General features: G+C 43.8%; 1 protein-coding gene across 1 annotated transcript in view; it reads right to left on the minus strand.

The window, feature by feature from the left end:
• BRAF (B-Raf proto-oncogene, serine/threonine kinase) overlaps positions 1-24459 on the minus strand; it is a 1688602-nt gene that overhangs the window by 1319031 nt on the left and 345112 nt on the right. Inside the window, exons 6-7 of the mRNA XM_030216338.1 lie at positions 18791-18950; positions 18320-18359 (exon numbers count right to left, since the gene is read on the minus strand). Coding sequence (XP_030072198.1) covers positions 18320-18359; positions 18791-18950 — 200 coding nt within the window. The remainder of the gene's footprint in view (positions 1-18319; positions 18360-18790; positions 18951-24459) is intronic.

A 24459-nucleotide genomic window follows, 5' to 3' on the forward strand; every position in this document is an offset into this window, starting at 1 on the left:
TAATTCCGGTTTCCCTCTGAAAAATAAACAGAGGAGTGTGGCGGATTTACGTCCCTTTGCATACCAGTTCAGGGAGCTTACTGTCCTTGTACAGAGCTGTGGGTTTCTCTTAGGGTCCACTTGTCCCTCTTTTACAGAGAACTGTTCCGACCCTAATTTTAGCTGACGATTACGTTTTTTTTTTTGTTAGAGGTTTTTGAAGTGACCAACTGTGTAGGATCCATAGGTTGATCCAACTGAGTTCTTAGGATCCAGAGGTTGATCCAATTGAGTTTTTAGGATCCATAGGTTGATCCAATTGAGTTCTTAGGATCCAGAGGTTGATCCAATTGAGTTTCTATGATCCAAAGGGTGATAAAATTATGAGTGATAATGGTATTCTTGAGCGACCTTGTCTTAAGTGTCCTGTAATGGCTCCTGAAAAAAAAAGTTATAATTAGTGGACGCATTAATTAATAAACCAGGTTTGGACCACGAGGTTTGCTCAGTACCTTGACTGTTACGTATATGTGTATATATTGAAGTTTCTTGTTTGGTTCAGCTAAAATAGTACCTTTATATATTGAAGTTTCTTGTCCGGTTCAGCTAGAATAGTACCTTTATGAATTGCCGTTGGCAACCCTTTCTTTTTACTTAGACGTATTCACAGGTCTCCTTGGGTAGATGTGGGGTATCTGAATAGCCTTCTTTTGCGAAGTATCCTTGGAGAATTGACAGTTCTGAAGACAGGTAAGTATATAATTCACTTCATTTATTTTTTGAATCAATTTGTAATGCAGATTTAGATATAGTACCAGTCTTGTTGTATTTCTTTTACTCTGTTAGACTCCTTTCCCACTATAATATAGTTCAGCACATAATTACATAACATCATTTGTGCCACTCTTTGTGCCATACACTTTTCTGACCATGGCCATGCCCCCAGAAACTATTCTAAAGTTTTTCCCTTTTGATAAACACCTTAATGTGATGGATAAATGTATTCTTATTGAGGCGCAAGAAAGTAATCCAAAATCTCTGTGCACTTCCCAAAACCAGGCGCATCCACCTACAGCTCCATCACCATGTGAAGGGGCTCCGCCTCCTTACGAGTCGGGGTTCTCCAACGACCTTTTAACCTGTGTCATTGCTGTTGGTTATATACCCCCTTCACATCCTATCACTTTTGACACAGCTATCCCTTCCATCCCCGGACCAGAATCCCTGCTCCAGACCCGCCCTTCAAGTCCCCAAATCAGTAACCCTTAATCAACCCTCTGAACCAGTGAGCCCTCTGTTATTCCCTATCCCTTCGGGCAATGCTAATCTAGGTCAGTCACAAATTAATGCTATGACTACCCTTGACAAAATAGACCAGGCTCCCAATGTCTTGCGGCGATCAGACTTTGCCAGCCTAAATTGTTGCGCACATATTAAGTGTTGGCGCTGCCATGGGCTAGGTCATTTTGCTTCAGAATGCTGCCGAAATCCACAGTCCTTTCATAGACATGTCCGCCGTAATAATTCCCCTGTGCAGAAATTGTTCCCTGACCCATGCTGTTCTTTGTAACTAGGTGTGGTCTGTAACAGAGCGGATTATAAGGACCCTATGGTTACTCTGCTCAACTGTAATGTTGTGGAGAACCATGCTTAAACTATTAGATTGAAGAATAGTAGTTATCCCAAATACAAATGAATTGTCCATTATATGCAGCAGCTGAATTTGAGTAATCAACTTTTTTTTCAACACAAAGCTGCTCAAAGCTTAAAAGCTATCCATATGAACTAGTTCTTACTTTTTCTGCTAACATTTTATTTTAAATAGTCTCTCCTGACTTAACTCTAAATAGTGGTTACCTGCTGCAATATCTTTGATTACACTCTGCTTGCAGCATGGTAATGATTTCATTTCTTTTCTACTTTTACTTAAAACACATCAGTGAGTAGTTTAACATCTTGTCACATTTAATTATGACTGTTTTGGGAAAGTGCCTGATACTGTGTAGACTGTCCGTTTCCTTTTTCTGACATTTTTTCTTTTAGTGAAATGAAGGATTTCTTTTTCATTGGAAACAATCTGAATAATAAATTCTCACTGTTCACTGCTTTCTGTCTCAAATCTCTTTTGATTAACAACAGCTATATTTTCTTCTGCTACAGGAGAAATTAAAAGTTTCTTTCCCTTCCGTTTGCATCACCGTGTATGTCGAGATTTCAGAACTTGCTGGTGCAGCGATTCACTGTACTTTATTTTCCCATGAGCAGATTCGTCTGCCCATAAATTATGTCCTGCTTATCTTACTCAAGTTTTATGCCTCCTAACTGTTTTATGTTTCACAACTCACTGATTCACAGGACAGAGGAAAGTTTAAAATGCAGTACAATCTTGATTATTCTATTATGATTTGAACATTTTTTTACAGCTAACTTTTCCATTCCACCCCCCTTCCACCCCCTTACTCTCCCATTCCACCCCTCCTTTCTCTCCCCCTTCCACCCCTCCTTTCTCTCCCCCTTCCACCCCTCCTTCCTCTCCCCTTCTGCCCCTCCTTCCTCTTCCCCTTCCACTCCTCCTTCCTCTCCCCCTTCCACCCCTCCTTTCTCTCCCCCTTCTACCCCCCTTCCGCCCCCTTCCTCTCCCCCCCTTCCGCTCCCCCTTCTACACCTCCTCCTCCCTCTCCCCTTCCCACAACCCTCCTCCTAACACACCCACTCCCCCTGCTGACCCATCCCACCGTATCCCCCCTTCACCACACTCTTCCTCTACCTTACAGTCTTCAGTAACAACTTAAGCAATGGAAACTAGCAGGCTCCTTTCTCAATCCTGATGGTGTCTGCACACACCCTCATGGTCAGTTATGTACTTCTCAATACATACTCTCTTTACTCCTACACTCACTGCACTACCCGCTTCACCTGAATGCAGCATCATTATACTAAGTTGCTGGGTTCAAAGTTTGCCATTAAACTTTATTATTTTTTTTTCTGAATTTGAGAACTGTTTTACTCCTTATTTTAGCCACCAGAGGGGGATACCATAATACAGATTTTCAGTTATGTTTTGATTTGTAAGGCGATTCATAAGAAAGCAAAATGGATGTTTGACAAATTCCCATTCCTTTATGGGTATATTATGTGAATGGTTACAGAAAGGATAATTTGATATGGAAAGTTCCAGAGATGTGTAAATGCTTTTTAGCTGTTCTTGTGTTAATTGGATGCACTTTTTACAAGTGTCTGTTATTGCAAAGTTACATGACAGAACATTTACAGAGTTTTACTGCATGTCAAGCTGGTGAGAGGATGTCGAAGAAGGTGCAGAATTATGTTGAAATGTTTTGAATAAGGAAAATGTATTTGGTATCTTCTTTCTCCTATACTTTTCTTAATGGGCTAGAATAGTAATGTATTTATTATTCCATATTACCCTTGCAGACACCAATTCAGTCCTGCCTTCTATGCTTTATTTTTACCTTATTTACTCTGAGTTGGCATCCTTTTGAAGCATGCTGTGACACTAGTCTCCCAACAGTGCAAGCTACGGCTGCATTATTGGAAGAAGAATTATTAAGACCTACTCTATTTACCGGATAAACTGTTAAACTCTAATCATTTTTTGCTTTTATGCAATTTCTGTTCCATGCTTTCTGTCTGCTTATTAGATGTACAAGCATATGTTTATGGTTTGACTCATGTTTCATAAATACCTTTGCAGACACAATAGTCAGAGATTCTGCATTAACTGTCCCTTTATGAAGTACTCTTCTTGGATCAGGGACTGTCTGCTGCTGCTGTAAGCCTGCAGAAATCATACTTCCTGATTCAAATATGTGAAGTCTGCTACAACACTTGAGCCAGCCATACTTCATACTGTATGGAGATTTATGGTTCTAAATTTTTCATGTATTTCATTGTTTGACATTATTCTCACTGCCTTGTTTGCAACACTTTTGTTTATAAACAGAGAATTTACATTCTGTATGGCTCTAACGTTTGTGAAAGAAATGCTATAACATTTTAACTTTCTTTTGTTTTTGAGCTGTTTGAAATTGTTCCCACACAAACCTACTAGGGGGCCATCTCTTTATTGCTGCTATTCTGACTGTTTTTCATTCTCTGTTGTTTAGCACTAGTGTCCACATATCCTCAACCTATTGAGCTTGGCAAGATCCAAACATGAGACTGCATTCTACTCCAGGTCATCAAAGAAGTCTAAGGCAACCTGAGTAGACCACCTTCTCGCAAGGGTCAACACTTAGGTCAAGTATTTTCTTCTGTCTAGTATACCCTTCATCAATTGCACCCTGCTACTTATTATCTGTACAGGTGATGATTTCTCAATCATCAAGAGGGGAGGGTAATGATAGCCTTGCCTCTGCCTCCGGTCATCCAAAAGCTGTCAAAATTGGAGACTTGGTGCACCGGAAGTACTACACCAGCCACCACAGTCCAACGATTGCCACTCCTCCTAAACCATCAGCCACCACTTCCTGACCTGATACCTATGTCAGAAAGACGTATTCCAGATTTAAGCAAAGAAAAACAAACAGCTGTTCTAGAAAAACAAACAGTTGTCCTGTTAAACTATTTTCCTTTTAAGAAGGTCTGTTTGTAATGAGCTAAGTTATGTGAACTGTTCAGCATGTATAGAAAAGATATTGCAAGTTGACAGGATTGTATAAGGATTGTATAGTTTCTGAGCAGTGACCCCTACAGTTGCATTGTCATGGCAGGATATTGTTTCATGTTTTGATAGTGCTTCTGTCTACATAATCAGATTTTTGCATATACTTTGAACTGTGCAAAGAATGACATCTGAAAAACTCCCTTAAGTTAATGACATGTTACTAATGAAGTGGACAACTATTAGCTGGACTGTTAAACTGACTGGAAACCACGAGAAGCTTTCAGTAGAAATCTCCTAGATGCAACATGATGTCTTCCATGTGATCCCCTGCCTGCCTGAGTGAGCCTAGATGCAACATGATGTCTTCCATTGATCCCCTGCCTGCCTGAGTGAGCCTGCCCGAGTGAATCTTTCAACAGTATACAGACTGCTGTTTCACAATACCTGAACCACCTACACTGACTTATGAAATACTCTGATGCCAAGATTGTCTACCTATCAGATCAATGAAATTTTAAGTGACTTTGAATTACCTATTTCTAGCTGCTTACATTTTAAAACTACACATTGTGAACTTTTCCAAAAGATTCTGTTCTTTTCACTGAATTATCCCTTTATATCACAAGCTGTCTTATGCACTGTTAATGTTATACAAATGTTCACCATGCTAGGGAAAACTTTTGTATTTCTCAGTTGCTGTATAACACCCTGTATCAAAAGTTTAGTACAACAGTTAGTTGCAACTGTTTTAAGCAAGAATGAACCTACAGGCCACTATATCCTGTATGAACACCTTATGGCTGATACCGAGCTTATTGCTGGAATAAAGGAAAGAGAAGATTAGGTTCCTATGTATTTTCCAAAAACACTATAACTCAACAGTGCCTTCATATACGATCAAAATCTATTACACTCAGAGTTTTGCCATTATCTTGCTCATAATTATAAGACTGCTGTTTAACCTGCAGTAGTTATTCATTACCCTAGTAAGTTTGTATTTGGCCAATATAAATCCTTTTTAAATGATACAATGAAATATTTCTTCCCTAATACTACTAGTTTTTTTTTAGCTATATTTACACAAAGTTTGACTAATGATCAGCTTTGTAATAATGATATATTAGTTGATTGCAATCATACACTCAAATTTGTTGATTCCATTGTATGACATATATACTTAGTTGAATTCTCACGTTTCCAAGTCTCACTCCGCCCCAGAGGGGTAGGTATAGGATAGTTAGGCCCCTTGGGTTGGTTATGGTAAATGGGGAATCCCAACGCTGCATTTAATCCAGCATATAATTATGTATCCACATGCTGACTCTCGCTATGGCCTTGCCCCTCACTATGTCAGATCACCCATGTCACCTCAACCCTATACATCTCCCCCACAGGACTCTAGGAGCCCTCTGGAAAGGATGGCCACGCACACTAGTAGTCATGTGTGCCGGCCCTTCCTGAGGGGGCCCGGCAAAAGGGGAATGTAGAAATATATTGTCACTTGCTCTCAGTGAAATACTGGCCAATGGCTCAAGCTAAGAGGTAGGCCTCTTAAAATCAAAAATCATCTCTGATACAAAATACATTTCACTGCAGCACAAGCTGAAGTGAGTTCCCAGAGAGCTGACAAGGGAGGGGGACTTTGCTCTTGTCAACAATGCTGGGACTGGCACCTGTGAGAAGTCATGAGCGAAGATGTTTTGGCTAATGCAAGTTAGTAGTGGGTCAGGTGCAAGTAGAGGGAGGGGGAGCTGAGGAGGGCAAAATGATCTGTGAAGTCATTTCTTCACAGATGTTGTCCTGAACATATTTTGTTTATACTTAGAGTTTGGGAACATATGAAGTAATTCTTATCAACTGAAAAGAGCCAAGAGCTCTGGGGAGAAAGCTAGGGTCCATTGGAATGAATAGGGCGAAAATGGTATAAAAAGGGCAGCCTAGAGGGTATTAGATCAGAAGGCTACAGAAGACTTCAGAAGGCAGAGGGGTGCAGAAGGCTGAAGAAGACTCCAGAAGGCTAGAGAGAGTGGACGAGTCTTGAAATGCTGTTCCACCATATGACTGCCTGATTTGCCTGTACAACTTTTGGGTAAGATGCTGATGCTAATAAACTATCTTACTATATCTATTGAATACTGGGTTTCTTTCAAATTGTGGAACTTGCTACTGCCCAGACTGTGTAAAACGGTCATGAGCAGATACAAGGTCAGGGTAATTACTGTAAGTATTTAGAGGGAACATGCAATACTTTTTTGGATAGTAGAAAGTCCATGGCTTCCGCTGCCCAGGCTGTTTTAGCAGGACCCATTATAATCACCACCCAGCGATTGTACTGTGTCCCCAGATTAGCTCAGTCGAAGTGGCGGCGTTATTGAAAGCCCTGGCCGTCCACGGATTCAGCTTCAGAATGTTGGAGGTGAGTTGGTTCCCTCTGTCCTGCCTTCTGATTATCCGCCCTCGACATCATCACGTTTTGACGTGAGGGGGGCCCGCCCTCAATGTCATCACGTTTTAACGCGAGGGTGGGGCAGAGAGAGATGTGACACCATTACGAACCCTTCACTGAAGCCACGGAGAGAGCTTCATAACATTGGCGGTGCTTTTTATTATAGTAGATTATTATGAAAAGCTATATGCAGCCCCCAATGAGGACACTCTGGATAGCTCACTTTATTTAGAAAACTAGTAAAAAAGGCCCCTTTCTGTTTTAAAGGAAACGGGCGCTAGCAAGGTTTTCCTGGGAGTGTGTATGTTTGAGTGAGTGTGTGTGAGAGTGATAGTGTGAGAGAGAGTGAAAGTACGAGTGTGTGTGTGTGTGTGTGTGTGACAGAGAGAGAGTGAGACTGGGTGCGAGTGTGTAAGAATGAGAGTATGTGCCAGGGTCCACCCTCCCTCCCAATTCCAGGGTCATCATCCCCCACGGTCTGTCTCCCAGTTGTCAGGGTCCCCCCTGCCTCCCAGTTGTAGGGGGTCCTCCCTCCCTCCCTTTTTCCCAGGTACAGGGTCCCCCCTCCATCCCTCCCTCCCTTCCTTCCTTCCTCCCTGTTTCCCCGTTGCAGGGTCCTCCCTGTTTCCCCCCCTGCCCCCTCCCTCCCCCACTCCTCCCATCCCTCCCTCCCAGTTGCAGGGTCTGTCTGTCTCCCCCCTCCTTTTGTCCTTGACGTTTTAAGGCACTATCAACAATTTTAAAATGACAATGTGCAGCAGCAGCTCCTAGGTTTGCTTGTTTTTGAGTGTATGCCAATGAGGGCTGCGTAGGGGAGTGGAAACAGAGATTAACCAATGGGCTTCCTTGCTTACCGTAGACTTGCTGTGCTCTCTTCCACTCCTGTCTATTAAATGTCCTGCAGCATCTCATAGGTTTGCTTGCTTTGTTGTGAGTGAACGGAGATGACGGACGCGCTGGAGTCGGATCCGCTGGTCTTTCCCTCCCCCCTCTTCCGTGTGGACCCCGACCCCCGCTCTGATCCCTCACCCGCCTCCTCCACATTGGACAGTTGGTGCAGCCTCTCGCTTGCCGTCTCACCGCCCTCCCTCTTCGTCCTCTCCGACAGTCCGAATCCGGACTTGGAGAGGAGAGGGAGGGCGACGGCAGTTTTTTGAGGGCGGTTAGTGTGAGCGTGTGGTTCGGGAGGTTGGCAGCCAGTCTGGTGCAATTCCTAGGCAGGGGGAGGAGTAGGGAACTCCTCCCCCTGGCTGCTACTCCTCCCCTGCCTGGGTCGCTGTTTGCTGCTGCCTACTCCTCCCTCTGCCTGGGTTGCTGTTTGCTGCTGCCTACTCCTCCCCCTGGCTGTTACTCCTCCCCCTGCCTGGGTCGCTGTTTGCTGCTGACGTCACTTTGATCTACTCCATGAAGCAGACCACCTCCAGCGGAAGCCACGGTCCCAGGCAGCCTCAGAACGTTGAAGGTGAGAATTATTATATAGGATATTACACTTCCTAGGGTCTCTCCCTCTCAGGCAGCAATGTTGAATGCACCATTCAGCCAGTATGTGCTAGCTTTAGCTCTTAGTAGTAACCCACATAACAAGGCACCTGGACCAGATTGGTTTAGGGTCGAGTTCTATAAGATCTTACAGGATCAGGTGGGGCCCTCATTATTAAGGATGTTTACACAAATAGTACAAAATGGTTTTCTGACAGAGTCTGTTCATCTGGCCCAAATTATTGAACTTTTAAAACCGGATAGGGATCCATGTTCTCCAGCATCTTACCACTGAATTCAATGGGGATATCCTGAAAACCCATTTGACTGAGTGTGCCCCGAGGACTGGGTTGAAAACCTCTGTGCTACATCCTCATCAATGTGCTTTTTATACTAATCACACCATTGAAACAACTCTGGTTTCTCTCCTGAGTGAACTGAATAGTAAATTAGATCAAGGTTCCATCACACTATTAATATCTCTTCACCTGTCAGAAGCCTTTGATTTGGTCGATCATTCCCTGCTCCTGCAACAATTCTCATATATACTTTGCTGTAACAAAACAGGATTCAACATCTTGTTTACATGCATTAAAATGGAGTGTATTCCAGGGTTCCATTTTGTCCCCAGTTCTGTTTAATACAGTCCACTGGCAACTACGATACAGTCTTATGGAATACTAGTAAAAAAGGCCCATTTCTGGCTCAAATGAAACGGGCGCTAGCAAGGTTTTCCGCTGAGTGTGTATGTTAGAGTGTCTGTGAGAGTGACTGTGTGAGAGAGAGTGAATGTGCAAGTGTGTGTGTGTGTGACAGAGTGAGAGTGGGTGCAACTGTGTTTGTGAGAGTGTGTGTGTGTCAGAGAGAGAGTGAGTCTGGATGCGAGTGTGTCTGTGAGAGAGAGTGTGTGTGTGAGAATGAGGGTGTGCAAGTGCATATGTGAGTCACAGTTTGTGTGAGAGAGTTTGTGCTTCACACAGATACAGTGTGTGTGAGACAGAGAGAGTGTGAAAGAGTATGTGTGCGATACACAGACTCTCTGTGAGACCAAGAGCGTGTATGAGACCGAGAGAGTGTGTGAGAGTGGCTGAGGCCCCCCTCCCCTCTCTGGTTTCAGGACCCCCTGGTCCCTCCCCCTCTGAGGGTTCAGGACCACCCCTCCCCCTTTGAGGGCTGAGGACCCTCCCAACCCCCCTCACCCTCTGGTCTCTGGACCCCGTTTCCCCCCCCCCTCTCAGGACCCCGTTCCACCCCCCCCCCTCTCTTTTGTGAGGACCCCATTTCCCCCGGGTTCAGGACAGGCCCTCTCCCTTTGGGGTCTGATGCCCCCCCCCCCTCCCCCTCTGGTCTCTGGACCCCGTTCCACCCCCCTCTCTTGTGTGTGCACCGCGTTTCCTCCCCCCCACCCCCCGCTGAAGCAGGCTTTTGAAGTTATTCTAGAGTTTTCGTTTGTAGAACACCGACTGTTTTTTTTAAACGTGATCTTCTGCGGTGGTGACGATCAGACAGCATGATTCAGATTAGCATCTCCAGTAAGAGATGGTGCCGATGTGCAAGAGCTCTGGAGCTTGATGATTAGAAGCTGCAGTGAGCTCGATTTCAAACTTTTGACATTTCAGCTTCCCCTGTTTTAAGACTGTGCTTTACCTGCGTGCAACCTTTCCTCTCAATCGGGTCTGGGAAGTACCTGATCGTGATGGTTTCCTTGATTATAGGAAGGGGGTGGGGGAGACCATTCTCTCCGCCTTTAGTCTCCAGGATTCTGCCCTTCTCTGGTTTCTCCCTAGCTGCGCCCCTCCGCTAGCCTCTCCTTGCTCCGCCCCTCAGTCTCCTTGGCCCCGCCCCTCCTTCCGGTCTTCCCACATACTGGTGGACTTAGCAAGTGCCAGGGGAGAGCGAGAGAAGATGTGCCAAAGAGCCAACGCCTTGTCTTGAAGTCGTAATAATTCTTTTGTGTCAGGAATGTCAACGGCATACTGGGGGGGGGGGGGGGGGTGGAGGGGTGAGCGCTTGTGACCCTGGGGGGTGGGGGGTGGCAAGGCAAAGGGCTGAAACTGTGCACTGTCGCTGGTATGGGGAAGGGGCCAGCAGCAGCCACACAGCGTTTCCAGTGGGAGGGGGGTGGCGAGGGTGTTGATGTTGGTGGTGGGGGGTGGTCGATGTGCCTCAGGGCGGGGGAGGGGGTGTTTGATGTGGCAGCGATTATGCACTCTCCCCTGGCCCCCCGCAACCATTCCTCTCAATCAGGTCTGGTAAGTACCTGATCGAGATGGTTTCCATGATTATAGGAAAGGGGGTGGGGGAGTTCATTCTCTCTGCCTTTAGTCTCCTGGTCACCACCCTTCTCTGGTTTCTCCCTAGGTGCGTTCCTCGGCTAGCCTCTCCTCCTAGCTCCGTCCCTTGGTCTCCCTGGTGGTGTAGATCGATGTCTGCCCCGCTTTCGCGTCAAACTTGATGACGTAGAGGGTGGAGCGTTGCGATTGGTTCAGTGCCATTGCTCTGCCCTGTACGTCATCACGTTTGACGCGAGGGCGTGGCAAACACTCTTGGACAAATTGTGGTTTCACCACCATGCATTTAGAACGTTAGGACTTGTGGAGGCTTCATAGAACGTTGGAGGTGCGTTTTATATAGAGAGATCAGCTTATTATTATGCAGATGACATTCTCCTTGTACATTACACTGACGATACAGCCATAAATCTGAATCCTGTGCAAACATGTCTGGATAAATTTGCCATTTGGCTCAAGAACCATCACCTTATACCAATCCTTCAACCGCAAAACACTATGCACGAACAGCCTTTTAGGGTGGATAGCGTTCACAACAAGCTCTTTTATTAATGACCAGACAGAGATAAGAGTTTTCAATTTTGGCACAGTATAAGTCATCACAAGAACAAAATGGACTGCATTAGGGGCTTATAGGCCATTTAGTTATGTTTAAACAAAAGAGATCTGCATGAAACAAAATATTTATTTTTATTTTGACTTATAAACCCTCTCTCTCTCTGTGCCCCAATCCAACATTGCCCCAGTGTCTTGCCCCTCCTCCCTGTTCAGCAAAGGCAAAATATAAGAAAACCAATGGACTGTATTAGGGGCTTATAGCCCATTTAGTTATGTTTAAACAAAAGGATCTGCATGAACCAAAACATTTATTTTTATTTTGACTTATAAACCCTCTCTCTCTCTGCCCCAATCCAACATTGCCCCCCCTCTCAGTTAAGCAAAAGCAAAGCAAAGCAATAAATAAGAGACCCAAATACTCCTCCCCCTCAACATTTACCCGCTTCTTCGGCACTTGCTCGATCTGCTGCTGCCTCCGCTCCCTCCCTGTCTCGGTCGGTAACTGACTGTAAATAGTGGAGCCACGTGCTGCAACACTCAGGCAGGCTCACAGTCACAGCGAGGCTCTGCCACCGGAACGGAAGTGCAGCAGGAAGTGCATCGCAGTTACAGGGGGAGGTTCTGGCAGAGTTGGAACTGCTGGGGAAGGAGCCTTAAGGTCCCTGTGAGTCAGGTGACCTTAAGGAGGAGTGGCCTAGTGGTTAGGGTGGTGGACTTTGGTCCTGGGGAACTGGGGAACTGAGTTCGATTCCCACTTCAGGCTCAGGCAGCTCCTTGTGACTCTGGGCAAGTCACTTATCCCTCCATTGCCCCAGGTACAAATAAGTACATGTATACAATATGTGAGCTGCATTGAGCCTGCCTTGAGTGGGAAAGCGCGGGGTACAAATGTAACAAAAAAAAAAAACTGAGGGGGCAGCAGGAAGTTCATCACACAAGGGGAGGTTCTGGCAGAGCCGGAACTGCTGGGGAAGGAGCCTTAAGGTCCCAGTAGTTTGTGAGTCAGCAGGCGACGAACTGAGAGGGTGGCGGCGTCAACAGGAAGATACAGTTTTGTAATTGTTCTGACGACGAACTTCTTCCCTGCACCAAATTTGAGAAGGAGGCAGGGGAAGGTAATGGTTGGGCTGGGGAGGCTTAGCCTCCCCAAGCCTCTTATGTGGGGCACCTATGCCCTAGCCCCATTTTATTGGAACAATCTACTTTTAGCAGTCCGAGTGGAATTATCTTATCAGAACTTTAGATGTAACATTAAGACACATTTGTTCTACCTTGCTTTTTAACAAGTTGATTTTTTAAAATTATTATTACAGTGGATAATGCTGGAGGATAGAGGGCATATGCAGACACCATCACCTTTAATATTCTATTTTCTTATTTTGTAAGCTGTTATTGTATCTTTCCTGTTTTATGTTTCAACAATTTTTTATTGATGACCAACAAGGACAATATTCATTCAGTCAAAGAACTGTTACATCAATGTCATAATAAACAAATTCTTTCCAACTGGGAAAACTGCCATCAACTTTTAAATTAACATGTCCCCTCCCCTCCCTCCCAAATTAGAAGTGCTGTCGCTTACGCACAGTGTGCTGCCAATACCAGATCTTTGCATGTCACCGATTATTAATGTCCCAGGGTACTTCCCAGGTAACCGCTGCGACAGCCTTTACTGGGCTTTACTACCAGCCATCTGGGCATAAATGCAGCCGCCAATTCCATTGGAGAGCTGAGATTATTAACCAGGTAGCACTTCCCATATCTCTCCTTGCCCCAGCAATCAACTGTGAGTGTAGCAACTGTTCAGCAAGAGTAATGTTCAACACTGGTCCCCAACTATAAAACCTTCCCTCTCATGGGTGTGAACCTGAAAATCAGAACTACAACTAATGCACAACTCCCTTTACCCCTTCCCCTTGTGCCATTCCCTTTAGTTTCAGTACCCCCTCAGTCTCCCATCCCCCTGCCCCTACCCCTAGCCCCCCCCCCCCCTTTCCCCCCACAGCACTACCTAAGAGTTTATGTTAAGCTTTATTTATTCCATGGAAGCGTGTTCAAAATGTGACTCCGTGCCCTTGGTGAAATGTCGTCTAGAAAAACACCCCACACTGCAAGGAACCTCCGCTGCCTTTCCGGCAACAAATCTGCCCCTCTGGCTTCCCAGGTTAGCAGTTCATATAGCCTATTCCTCCAATGCCAGAAAAAAGGTGGGCAATCCTGAGTCCAACAAGAAAGGATGCATTTCTTCCCTAATATACATGCCTTCCTAAGAAACATACTCTTCCCCTTTGTTGTTCCCAACCACAGGCTAGGTGCACCAAATATTGCTCTTTCAAAAGTGATCGTGATTCTCCGCCCCAACACTGTACTCAGGTAACGTTCAATCATCGTCCAAAATAGGGAAATCGACCTACATTGCCAAATGCCATGAAAAAAGTTTGCCTCCATCCACTTACACTTTCTACAATATTGTATATCCACTACTCCTGCACGAAAAGCTTGCCGCTGAGAGAAATAGGCTCTGTGGATAGTTCGGAAATGACACTCCTGTAGCTCCGTCCCATACACCACATTCATAGTGTTCCATAGGGCTGCCAGTACTAGGGTTGCCGAAATATTTTTTCCCCGACTCTATACTCCACCTATTTGCGACCTCCGTCACATCCCTTGTCAGCGACAGCCTGCTCAGCCTATCATAAAACCGATATTTGGCCCACCGCATCACCTTCAAGTAACTCTCGGAATTGCCTCCCAAACCGTGGGCGTAAACTATCACTGGGCAGGGATTTTACATAGTAGGGCAATTGCTCATATGCAAACCACGTGGATGCCCCCTGCCCGCATTTTGCAGAGAATTCCCTATACGACATTAGCGTCCCCTCCTCGGTTATCAGGCTTTCCAATGAATTTTATTTATTTATTGCATTTGTACCCCACATTATCCCACCTTTTTGCAGGCTCAATGTGGCTTACAGAGTGTTGTTATGATGCAGTCATTACATGATCTTAAATACAGTCGATAATAGGCTGAAGGTAGGTGATTTAGATGCAACGTGCTAGGTAAGGTGTTGTGAGAGGTGTTTTTGATGCACCTGAGTAGTTTGAGGAATGATTTATTAAGGATGTCTTTAGTAGGCTTTGTTGAAGAGATGTGTTCCAGCAAGGATCGAAAAATTGCGTTGTCATCTCCTGGTCTAAATGAGACATTCCCTCCCAGGGGCAACCACACGCTGCTATTGCTGTTCTGTCCCCAAAGGGAGAGCACCGTCCTCCACAAATGCAGCAAAGATTTGAGCAACAAACTCCCACGGACTCCCTCCGGCATGTCACTCCTGGGAGTATGTAACAGGGATGACAAGTGCCATGGGTGAAAATATTCTTCATCGAGCCTCACATCAGTATAATCTTCTGTGCCTATCATCCAATCCGCAAATGTCTAAGCAAACAAGCCTGATTATATCTCCTGAAATCCGGAAGTCCCAGTCCTCCCAACCTTTGTGCCCCTATCAATACTTCCATCTCATTTTTGATTTCCCTCCACCCCAGCAAAATTTCACTACCAGTTTCCAAAGCGTTTCAAGATCCTTTTTTAGTAGCCACAATGGTAAGGTCTGTAATGCATACAGTCACCTAGGTAAGACCATCATTCTAAAAAGATGTAAGCGTCCCAACAGAGACAGTGGCAGGGTGGCCCACATCGCCAGCTGTTCCCTTGTCTCTCGAAGCAGCTTGGATACATTAATGGCATATAACTTTGACGTATCCATGGTCAATTGTATCCCTAAGTATCTAAATGAGGTAGTTACCCATCTCAGAGGAAACCCATCCCCCCACAGCCGCCGTATGAGAACTTGCCAGGGCTTCCGATTTTGAGATATTCAACCTAAATCCGGAGAAATCCCCATACTCATCCAGACTCTCCCCATGTGGTTGCCCAAGGAGCTTTTAGGTTCCGTCACGAGCACCAACAGATCGTCTGCAAAGGCTGCAGTCTTGAAGATGGAACTTCCTACATGTACCCCTTTCACATCAGGATTGAGTTGTATCTCCCTCAACAACGGGTCCAAGGTTAGGACAAACAACAAGGGGGAGAGCAGACATCCCTGTCTGGTCCCCCTCTGAATCTGGAATCTATCTGAGACCAGTCCATTGGCATACACTCTTGCTGTCGGGTCCGTATAAAGCGTCTGTATTGCTTGTTGGAACCAACCTTCTATCCTGTACGCCTGTAATACCCCAAACAGGAATCCCCAGTCTACCCTGTCGAAAGCTTTTTCAGCATCAAAACTGATAAGTAGAGCTGGGGTTCCTGCGGAGCTAAGTTTTTCCAAAGCCACTAGAATCCGTCTCATGTTTTTGGCTGTTACCCTCCCCCTTGTGAATCCCACTTGAGGCTCTAACACCACAATGATAGCAGAATCTTTGCCAATCTATTAGCAAGTATCTTAGCCAATAGTTTCACCTTGGTGTTTAGCAGTGAGATAGGACGATATGATTCCGGTTTGTCCTCCGGCTTCCCCGGAACTATGATTTGTGCAGTATTCAGATGAGGTGGTAACTGTCCCTGATGAACATAACCCTGAAACACGTCTGCCAGCACCGAGCTAATATCACCTTGCAATAGTTTATAAAACTCATTACTCAGTCCATCCGGCCCTGGCGCTTTTCCCAAAACACTCTGTTTGATGACCCATGCGACCTCCTCTTTGTCTATGGGCGCGCTTAACTTCGACCGCTCTTGATCTGTAGTCCTCGGCAGATCCATATCTTTCCTGTTTTAATAGAGTTCTTTTCTGTCTTTGAAAATACTTTTAATGTATTGTACTCCACTTAGACTTGTTCTCAAATTGGGGCCATAGCAAGTCAAAAATAAACATAACAATAAATGTAAACATATATAAACCATGGACTTCTTCCCAAAAAAATGCATGATTTCACTAGAGTAGAACCGATTAACTACCACTTTGAGTATTGCTCAACCAAATTCTCACCCCTATTTATATCTTTCCTTCCAATTCCCAAACTAGGTAGCTTAAGCATATGAGGTTTTTTTTCCAAGTAAGAGATAGGCCATATCTATCCCACACTATATCAAAGTGCAAAATGGTCATGAAACAAGGGGGCCTTTGTTGGGGTTATGGATCTACATCAAGGCTGCCTTTGATTGTATAGAGCGGTTGGAAGAGACTTGAGGATCAGATGAAAATACAAACTGTCAGGTAAGTTTTTGTTGGGCATGCCCTGTTTTTAATCCAATGGAACTATATATTTTTTGGTACATTATTATAAGATTAGGTAAAGAGGACACTGCCAGTGTTTGTAATTTTTGCACTTTGATGTAGTGTGGGACAGCTTTTTTCAATAGTGGGTTTTCTCCCCCCCCCCCTTTTGGGGGGAGAGTTGTTTCCTAATATTGTATTTGTAGTTTGCCACACCGAGCTGATGAGAGAAGCCCTGTTGGAATTATTTACAGTTAAACTTGAAACCTGCCCCAGGCAGTTGAGACTCATTTGTTCAAATCCAGCTTGAACGCAGATGTGTCCTCTTTCTTAATTCTTTGCAGGCAAAGAGTTATTTGTGAGTTTTGTATACCATGGGATTAACTCAGGTGTCCTGTGGTAATGCCAAACTATGTGCATGCTAATTGCACACTACAAAAATATACATTTTTTTAAGGAGGTTTGCCATGGGCAGAGAGTAGGCATTCATGTGCTAACTAGTTAGTGCATTTACATGACTGCATGCAAACTAGTTAGCACATGAGCACTTATGGACTACAAAATGGGTAGTAAAAAGTGCTCACATGGTAATTTTTTAAAATGGCCACACACTAATGACAACATAAGCACATGACTATTAATACAAAAAATAGCAAATCAGCCATTTTAAGCTGTGAGAAAAATACTCTTAGTACATGGGAAAGACACGTGTAAGGGAAAGGGAAATGGGACTTGATATACCGCCTTTCTGAGGTTTTTGCAACTACATTCAAAGCGGTTTACATATACAGGTACTTATTTTGTACCTGGGGCAATGGAGGGTTAAGTGACTTGCCCAAAGTTATAAGGAACTGTAGTGGGAATTGAACTCAGTTCCCCAGGATCAAATCCACTGCACTACCACTAGGCCACTCCTCCAAAAGTGGCACCTTAAGGCCACTTTTGCTGCAGCTTAGTAAAAGGACCCTTACATCCTTTACTTCCCTTTTTTTTTCTAATTCCTCTATATGTCTTCCTAGTTTTGTTTATATACCTAAAACATTTTATCCCCTGTTTTAATAATTGGGTAATATACTCCCCTATTTGAATAGTCTTTCCTGTTTCCCTTTATTTTTCAAGAAAATTCGGCCTATCTTCCTACTTGAGACTACAAGTCTGTCTATACTTTTTAAACTTCTAAGTCTTATAGTTGACAAGTAATGTGTCCGCAATAAATTAATTGTCAAACTGTGATGATTTAACAGAGGAAAAAACTTCAGATGCTCGGCTTTCTGTATATGGTGTATACCTTGTTAATAGATCAAAACGTTGTATTAATTGATTTAACACTGATTGCAAAAACCAGAGGTTTTTCTGACTGATGAGGAAGCTTGCCCGGCATTCACAAGGTATTAATACACCATATACAGAAAGCCGAGCATCTGAAGTGTTTTCCTCCGTTAAACCATCACAGTTTGACAATTAATTTATTGTGGACACATTACTTGCCAACTTTAAGACTTAGAAGTGTATTCAGCAGCAAGTACCATACGATTGTTGAAGTATATTTTTTAAACGCAATTTTCTTCTACTTCTTTGGTGAACCATGGTCCCTTTCTACTGATTCCCTCACTAAAAAACCTCAAAAACACAGATTCTTTACCATTTCAACACCCTTTTTTCATTGCTGCACAAGAATATCCCAGTTACCAAACACAAATATATACATAGAAAAACTTACAAATTTCACTTTGCTGGAGAGTCTGATCTCTAATCAAGTCCTAAAAATAAAATAAGACAAAAAAATGTATTCCATGCATACATAATAGCAAAACAGTCAGTGGTTCCCAAAACCTGATCCTGGAGCCAGGCAGGTTTTCAGGATATCCACAATGAATATTCATGAGAGTGATTTGCATGCAGTGGAAGAAATCTCACTCATGAATATTCATTATGGATATCCTGAAATTCTGACTGGCTGGGGTGCCTCCAGGACCAGGTTTGGGAACCACTGGACTAGTCATTAAAAAAAAAAAAAAAGAATAATTAATAATATACTCTCTATTCCCCAAGTCAGTGTACAGTCTATTGTCTCATATCCCTTTTTTTTTATTTTCTATACCATATTTGTCTCTTATCCATTCTTATCCAGCTATTTTAAGCAGGTCATAGTGTCCTGCTGCAATGAAAACACAGTGCCAAAGATACTAACATCAATATTAACTGGCTCGATGGCATTGATGTGGACATTTGGTGCTGAGGATGACCGATCCCGCTGTCCAAACTGATTCCGATGATCATCATCAACTGGCCGAAAGGGCTGAGGGATTGGAATGGATTTTGAAGGAGAAGAGCTGGGAAGAGCTGGAAGTCTAAAAACCAAAGGAATGGAAAGAAACAAAATTCAATACTATGAAGATTAAATAATAAATACCTTAATCCTCCAACAGTTTTATTGATAAAGATAAACATTTTCTTCAATGCAAAATAATGATTTTATATATATTTACATTTACCCCCTAATTCTATAATCTTGGCACCTAAATGTAAGCACCATTTGTGCACTATGGTTTATTGAATACTAGCACTTCTGCGTGAATGTTCTGAGGACAAGCAGGCATAATATTCTCACATGTGGGTGAAATCATCCGTGGAGCCCGGTACAGATACTGCCATAGTGCACTGTTACTTAGAGGCAGTGCTCCCATTGCACATGAACGGATGCCTTCCTGTCTGACACTCAAGTGCAGGACCAGCAGTCTAGTGTTTTCCATGGAGTAGAGAGGTTTGGTTTCTAATCTCTACTCAGCGCATCAAACTTTTCCTTTTGGTGCTTTCCCTTTTTTGGGCTATATTTTCTCATTTTTTTAATTAATTTGTTTTCCAATTTTTTTTTCATTTTTTTTCTCTTTCGGCCTTTGAGCCCTTCTTTTGGCTGGGGAGATCGACCATTTTTGGGTATGGAACTACTCGAGCTGTCCGGGCCATTGAGCCTTTGACCACACATCAGACATTTTTCTCTCCATGTCAACAAGGGTGCCGAGTGGCTTTAAGAACTGTACTCGATGCAATAGGACTATTTCAGACACAGACCCCAATAACTGGTGGGTTCAGTGCTTGGGTCAACAGAGTCCAAGGTGAAAATCTTTTTGGCTCTGCATCAGCATTGAGCATGGCATAGGATTTGGTTTTAGACAAAGAACCTGCATCAGTGTCAGCATCAACATAGGGTGCGCTGATGCAACATTGAGAATGTCCAACATCGAACTTAGCACCAAGACTGCATAAGGACTTTACCTCCTCCTCATCAGTGCCATATACATCGAGGGACCTGCAGCGTAAAAAACCTAAGAAGCATGTGCATCTTTCTCTCTCCAGGCACTCTGCCAACACCTCCCCTGCATCGACATCCTCACTGCATGGGAAGAGTTCATGCCACAGTGACCGCTTTCCTTCTCTGCAACTTATTTCTCAGCAAGCGCCTCTGAGGTCCTCAAGATCTACGCCTTAACAGGCTATACCTCATACCAGAAATGTAATTCCCAACTATACCACTGGTATATAAACCATCAATCGATACAGCGAACCAGGGTTTTAATACAATTTAAGAGGTCATGGGTAGAAAGTTTCTAGAAAACCACTAATAAAAGAATAAAGTAAAATTAATATGTGAAAAGGAGAAAGTCTCAAGAGTAATTGCCACCTTGAGGTCGAAGGCTATTCCTTGAGGGTGGATAAGTTTCTCTATCATTGAAAATCTCCAATATGTGAATATAACACTCACAATATCAGTCTTGAATTTCCACAATTTCTTATTTTCAATATTAATTTATTTACTATCCTCCTTTGATTTAAACATTATACATACTGGTTCTTGTTTGCTCTAAATTGTGTGCATTATCATTTTAATACCACATTTTTCTAATGTATCTCATTCATACTTCCTAAAACCAACCAGGTCTAGTACATTCTGCTCAACAGTATCTTCCCAGCTATCCAAAACTTAAACACAAGTCCTTTTAGTTCACATTCGCGATGATTATCAGTTCAAACCTCCCAATGTCTCTGCCTTCCCTGCAGGGGATTAATGACTGTGCTTCAAAACCGCTTTTTTGAAACAGCGTGTCTCTTTGTTATTCTAGTGAGCGATGTTGCTAGACCTCGTCGTCGTATCTTTCCTCAAATTGCTTGCTTGATCCCCGTAGAATTAGGTATTCCACCACAGTAAGTTAACATCTCAGTCCTTTCCAGCCTGGTTTTCCACCTTATCAAATCCACATCTCAGTTCTTTCCAGCCCAACGCATTTCGCACAAGGCGTCCTCAGGGGCTTCACACTGCACACAGTGAACAAAACAAGCATAACAGTACTGAAATACAACTAACTCTTTCCCACTTTCGTGGACACATTATGTACACTTTCTTTCTCACCTTAGAACAGCAAATGCACTTAACTGCGGGCGTACGCCAAGATGGACACCTCCACAGGATGTCAGAAATGACGTCGCTAATGCAACTTCATCAGTACAAATAACAACACCGGCCACCCCGCTGTAGCTACCTTTATAGATTGCCCCACTCCACTTCTGTGTGCAGTGTGAAGCCCCTGAGGACGCTCACTAGAATATCAAAGAGACACGCTGTTTGAAAAGCGGTTTTGAAGCACAGTCATTAATCCCCTGCAGGGAAGGCAGAGACATTGGGAGGTTTGAACTGATAATCATTGCAAATGTGAACTAAAAGGACTTGTGTTTAAGTTTTGGATAGCTGGGAAGATACTGTTGAGAAGAATGTACTAGACCTGGTTGGTTTAAGGAAGTATGAATGAGAGAGTGAATGAGATACATTAGAAAAATGTGGTATTAAAATGATAATGCACACAATTTAGAGCAAACAAGAAACAGTATGTATAATGTTTAAATCAAAGGAGGATAGTAAATAAATTAATATTGAAAATAAGAAATTGTGGAAATTCAAGACTGATACTGTGAGTGTTATATAATTAAAAGAGTACTCAGTTATCATAGATATCTCATTGAGTAATAGATCAATATGTGAATATGAGCAAACTTTAGTGCTCCCAATCCAACTGAGTGACAAACCAATAACAAACCAATATCAACGCAAATATTCTTCTTAACAAGCTGAATCTATCTATCCATGACCTCGTAAAAAGAAAGCACTCACACATACATGCATTCTGTCAGGTTCTCAGGTTCAGAGCCCGCGGGGCCGGGCTCTGGAGCAAACGTGAGCCCTTGGGCTGCTGCCAAGGAGCGACAGGAGCATGCAAAATCCACCAACCAACACTGGGCAAGCACACCGGCAGGGACTGCAGGCACTGCCCAGCGAACCGGAACACATGGACTGGAATCCCCCAGACTGGAGGACACAGGACTGGAACACTGGACTGCAATTCCCAGGACTGGAGGACACAGGACTAGAACACACACCAGACCAGAACACACTGGACTGGAGTGCACCAGACTGGAACACACACACACTGGACTGGAGCACACTGGACTGGTCCATACAGCTTCACCTGCGCTTGGCCACTACCCCCCCAAGGGTTGAGCCCTTGGGTTTGAGTGGCCGGCAGGATTTACCGGAAACCGGATGACACAGGGACCAGGACTGGAAACAGAAGTACTCCTAAACCTAAACTGATCTACATGCTCCCAAGCCCTAAACCAGCAGGAGTGTTCCTAACAGTAAACTGACAAAAGGACTTCCTAAGCCCTATACTAAACAGGAGCTCCTAAGCCCTGCTCAACAAAGGGACTTCCTAAGCCCTAAACTAACAGAGCAGGGAACTAAACACAAAGCTAACACAGGTGCTACTAAGCACCAAGCTACAAGCAGAGCTCTGCACTAACAAGCTAAACACAAAACTAACAAGCTACCTAAGCACTGCTCTAGCAAGCTAGATACAAAACTAACAAGGAGTTTCCTAAGCCCTACCCTAGCAAGCGAGACACAAAACTAACAAGGTGCTTCCTACAGCACCAAAACCCAAACAGCAAAGACTGCAATGCTCCCAACAGCACAAACACCAGGAGTACTTCTAACAGCAAAATCTGTAGTGTTCCTAACAACACTAAACCCTGAAGTACTTCTAACAGTAACAGAGCTTCCAAAGCCCTACACACAGCAATGCTTCCAAATCAAGAGGGAAAAGCAGGGGAACTACAAGGGAAAAGCAGGAAAGCTAAACACACAGACCAGGGCCGTGCCAACCCGGTAAGCGGGGTAAGCACGGCAGGGGGGCGCCTGCCAATCAAGGGCGCCGCCGCCGGCCGAGTGTAGTATTAAAAATAAAAAAATAAGTCGCGTTGGCGCGTCGGCGCGTATGCGCTGCTCTGCTGCCTTCCCGTCCCGTGTGCAGCGCTCGCACACGCGCCTTGGATTGGAGCCTCGCTCGTCGTGGATGCATCATGCAGGCTGCATCTGATCTGGAAGCCTTAAAAAAAAGAGTCAGGTAATGTAGTAACTTGATCCTGTGCCTTCTGTGTACTCATTGTAACCGGCTTGTGTCTTCTTGGTCTCTCTTCTTCTCCAGATGACTCGCTGGAGGAAAGTTAAAAATTTACCTTCCTACCTCTCATTTTACCCTTATATATTCGACGCTTCTTATCCATGCCACTGAGGGATTAAGCATAAACCGCATGGAATTTATTCAGGCAGTAAGAGCCATGAGGAGAAATGAAGAGATTGCAATGTATAGTGGAGAGTTATGAGAATTTGCGTTCCACAAGCCAAAAAGGCAGTAGGAGCAGTTAGAGATTAGAGAACCAAGGCTAATAAGAGAGAGAAGGAGAATATATTGAAAACAACAAAGGGGATCAGAGAGAGAAAATAATTATTTGTGAGAACAGAGAAGGAATGATTGGTAAGGTAGAATGCGAGCCAGTGAAATACTCTTCTGATAATTCCACAGATGAGGTGGCAGCTAGCAGGATAAAATCACCTGCATCAGAAGCAAATAATGGGTCAAGCAAGAGAAGAATAGTAGAACTTCCAGACACATGAGAGGGAATAAATGACTAAGAACTGCCTATGGAAAACTTAGAAATGTAAATGTAAAGTTTAATAACGAATAGGATGTTGAGTGTATGGGAGGGATGTGTTTTTTGGTTTGTTTCTTTTTTTATTCAGGGCTTCCTATGTACTGTTTTACCTGTATTTTGCTGAAAATTGCCCCCAGGCTATCCGAATACAGGCAGTCAGATAAATATGCAATAATATTAAAAATAACCTTGCAGGGGAGGGTTCTCTGAGAACATTGATAGGAGCCTCAACTTGTTGATATTCTTGACATATAGTTAACTTTTCAAAACATTAGTGCAAATCACAAGATTTCCTGTGATACATACTTATTACTGTTTTTACCTTCCATACATTTGCATGCAACACTGCTCATTAATATTTTCGTCACATTGGACCTACTTTCTTTCTGGTGTTGGTAATGTTCCTACAAAGAATCAATAGCAGAACTGAAAAAAATCCAGATGAGAATCTACACCTTGAAAGCAGTGTTTCTCAACCCTCTCCTTGGGGTCGGGGGGGGGGGGGGGGGGGGGGGACAAGCTAGAATCAGGGAGGAAGGAGAGGAGACTACAAGGGCACAGGAAAGGAAAATAAGCTGATCATGGAACAGAAAGGCAAAGAGGCAGACAGGGAAAAAAGCAAAATGAGCCATTACCCCCCCCCCCCCCCCAAAAAAAAAAATAGATGGCAAAATAAGTACAAAAATATATGAGCATCTTCAGCGTAATACTAGCATGCCTTGTGAAAGGATCCTTAGTGTTTATTTTATGAAAGGTACAACAGTGCCTATGTTATGTTGCTTTTAGAAAATTGAAATAAAATATTAACCTTTTTTT

The sequence above is a fragment of the Microcaecilia unicolor genome, chromosome 10, assembly GCF_901765095.1.
Source record: "Microcaecilia unicolor chromosome 10, aMicUni1.1, whole genome shotgun sequence".
Classification (NCBI taxonomy): domain Eukaryota; kingdom Metazoa; phylum Chordata; class Amphibia; order Gymnophiona; family Siphonopidae; genus Microcaecilia; species Microcaecilia unicolor.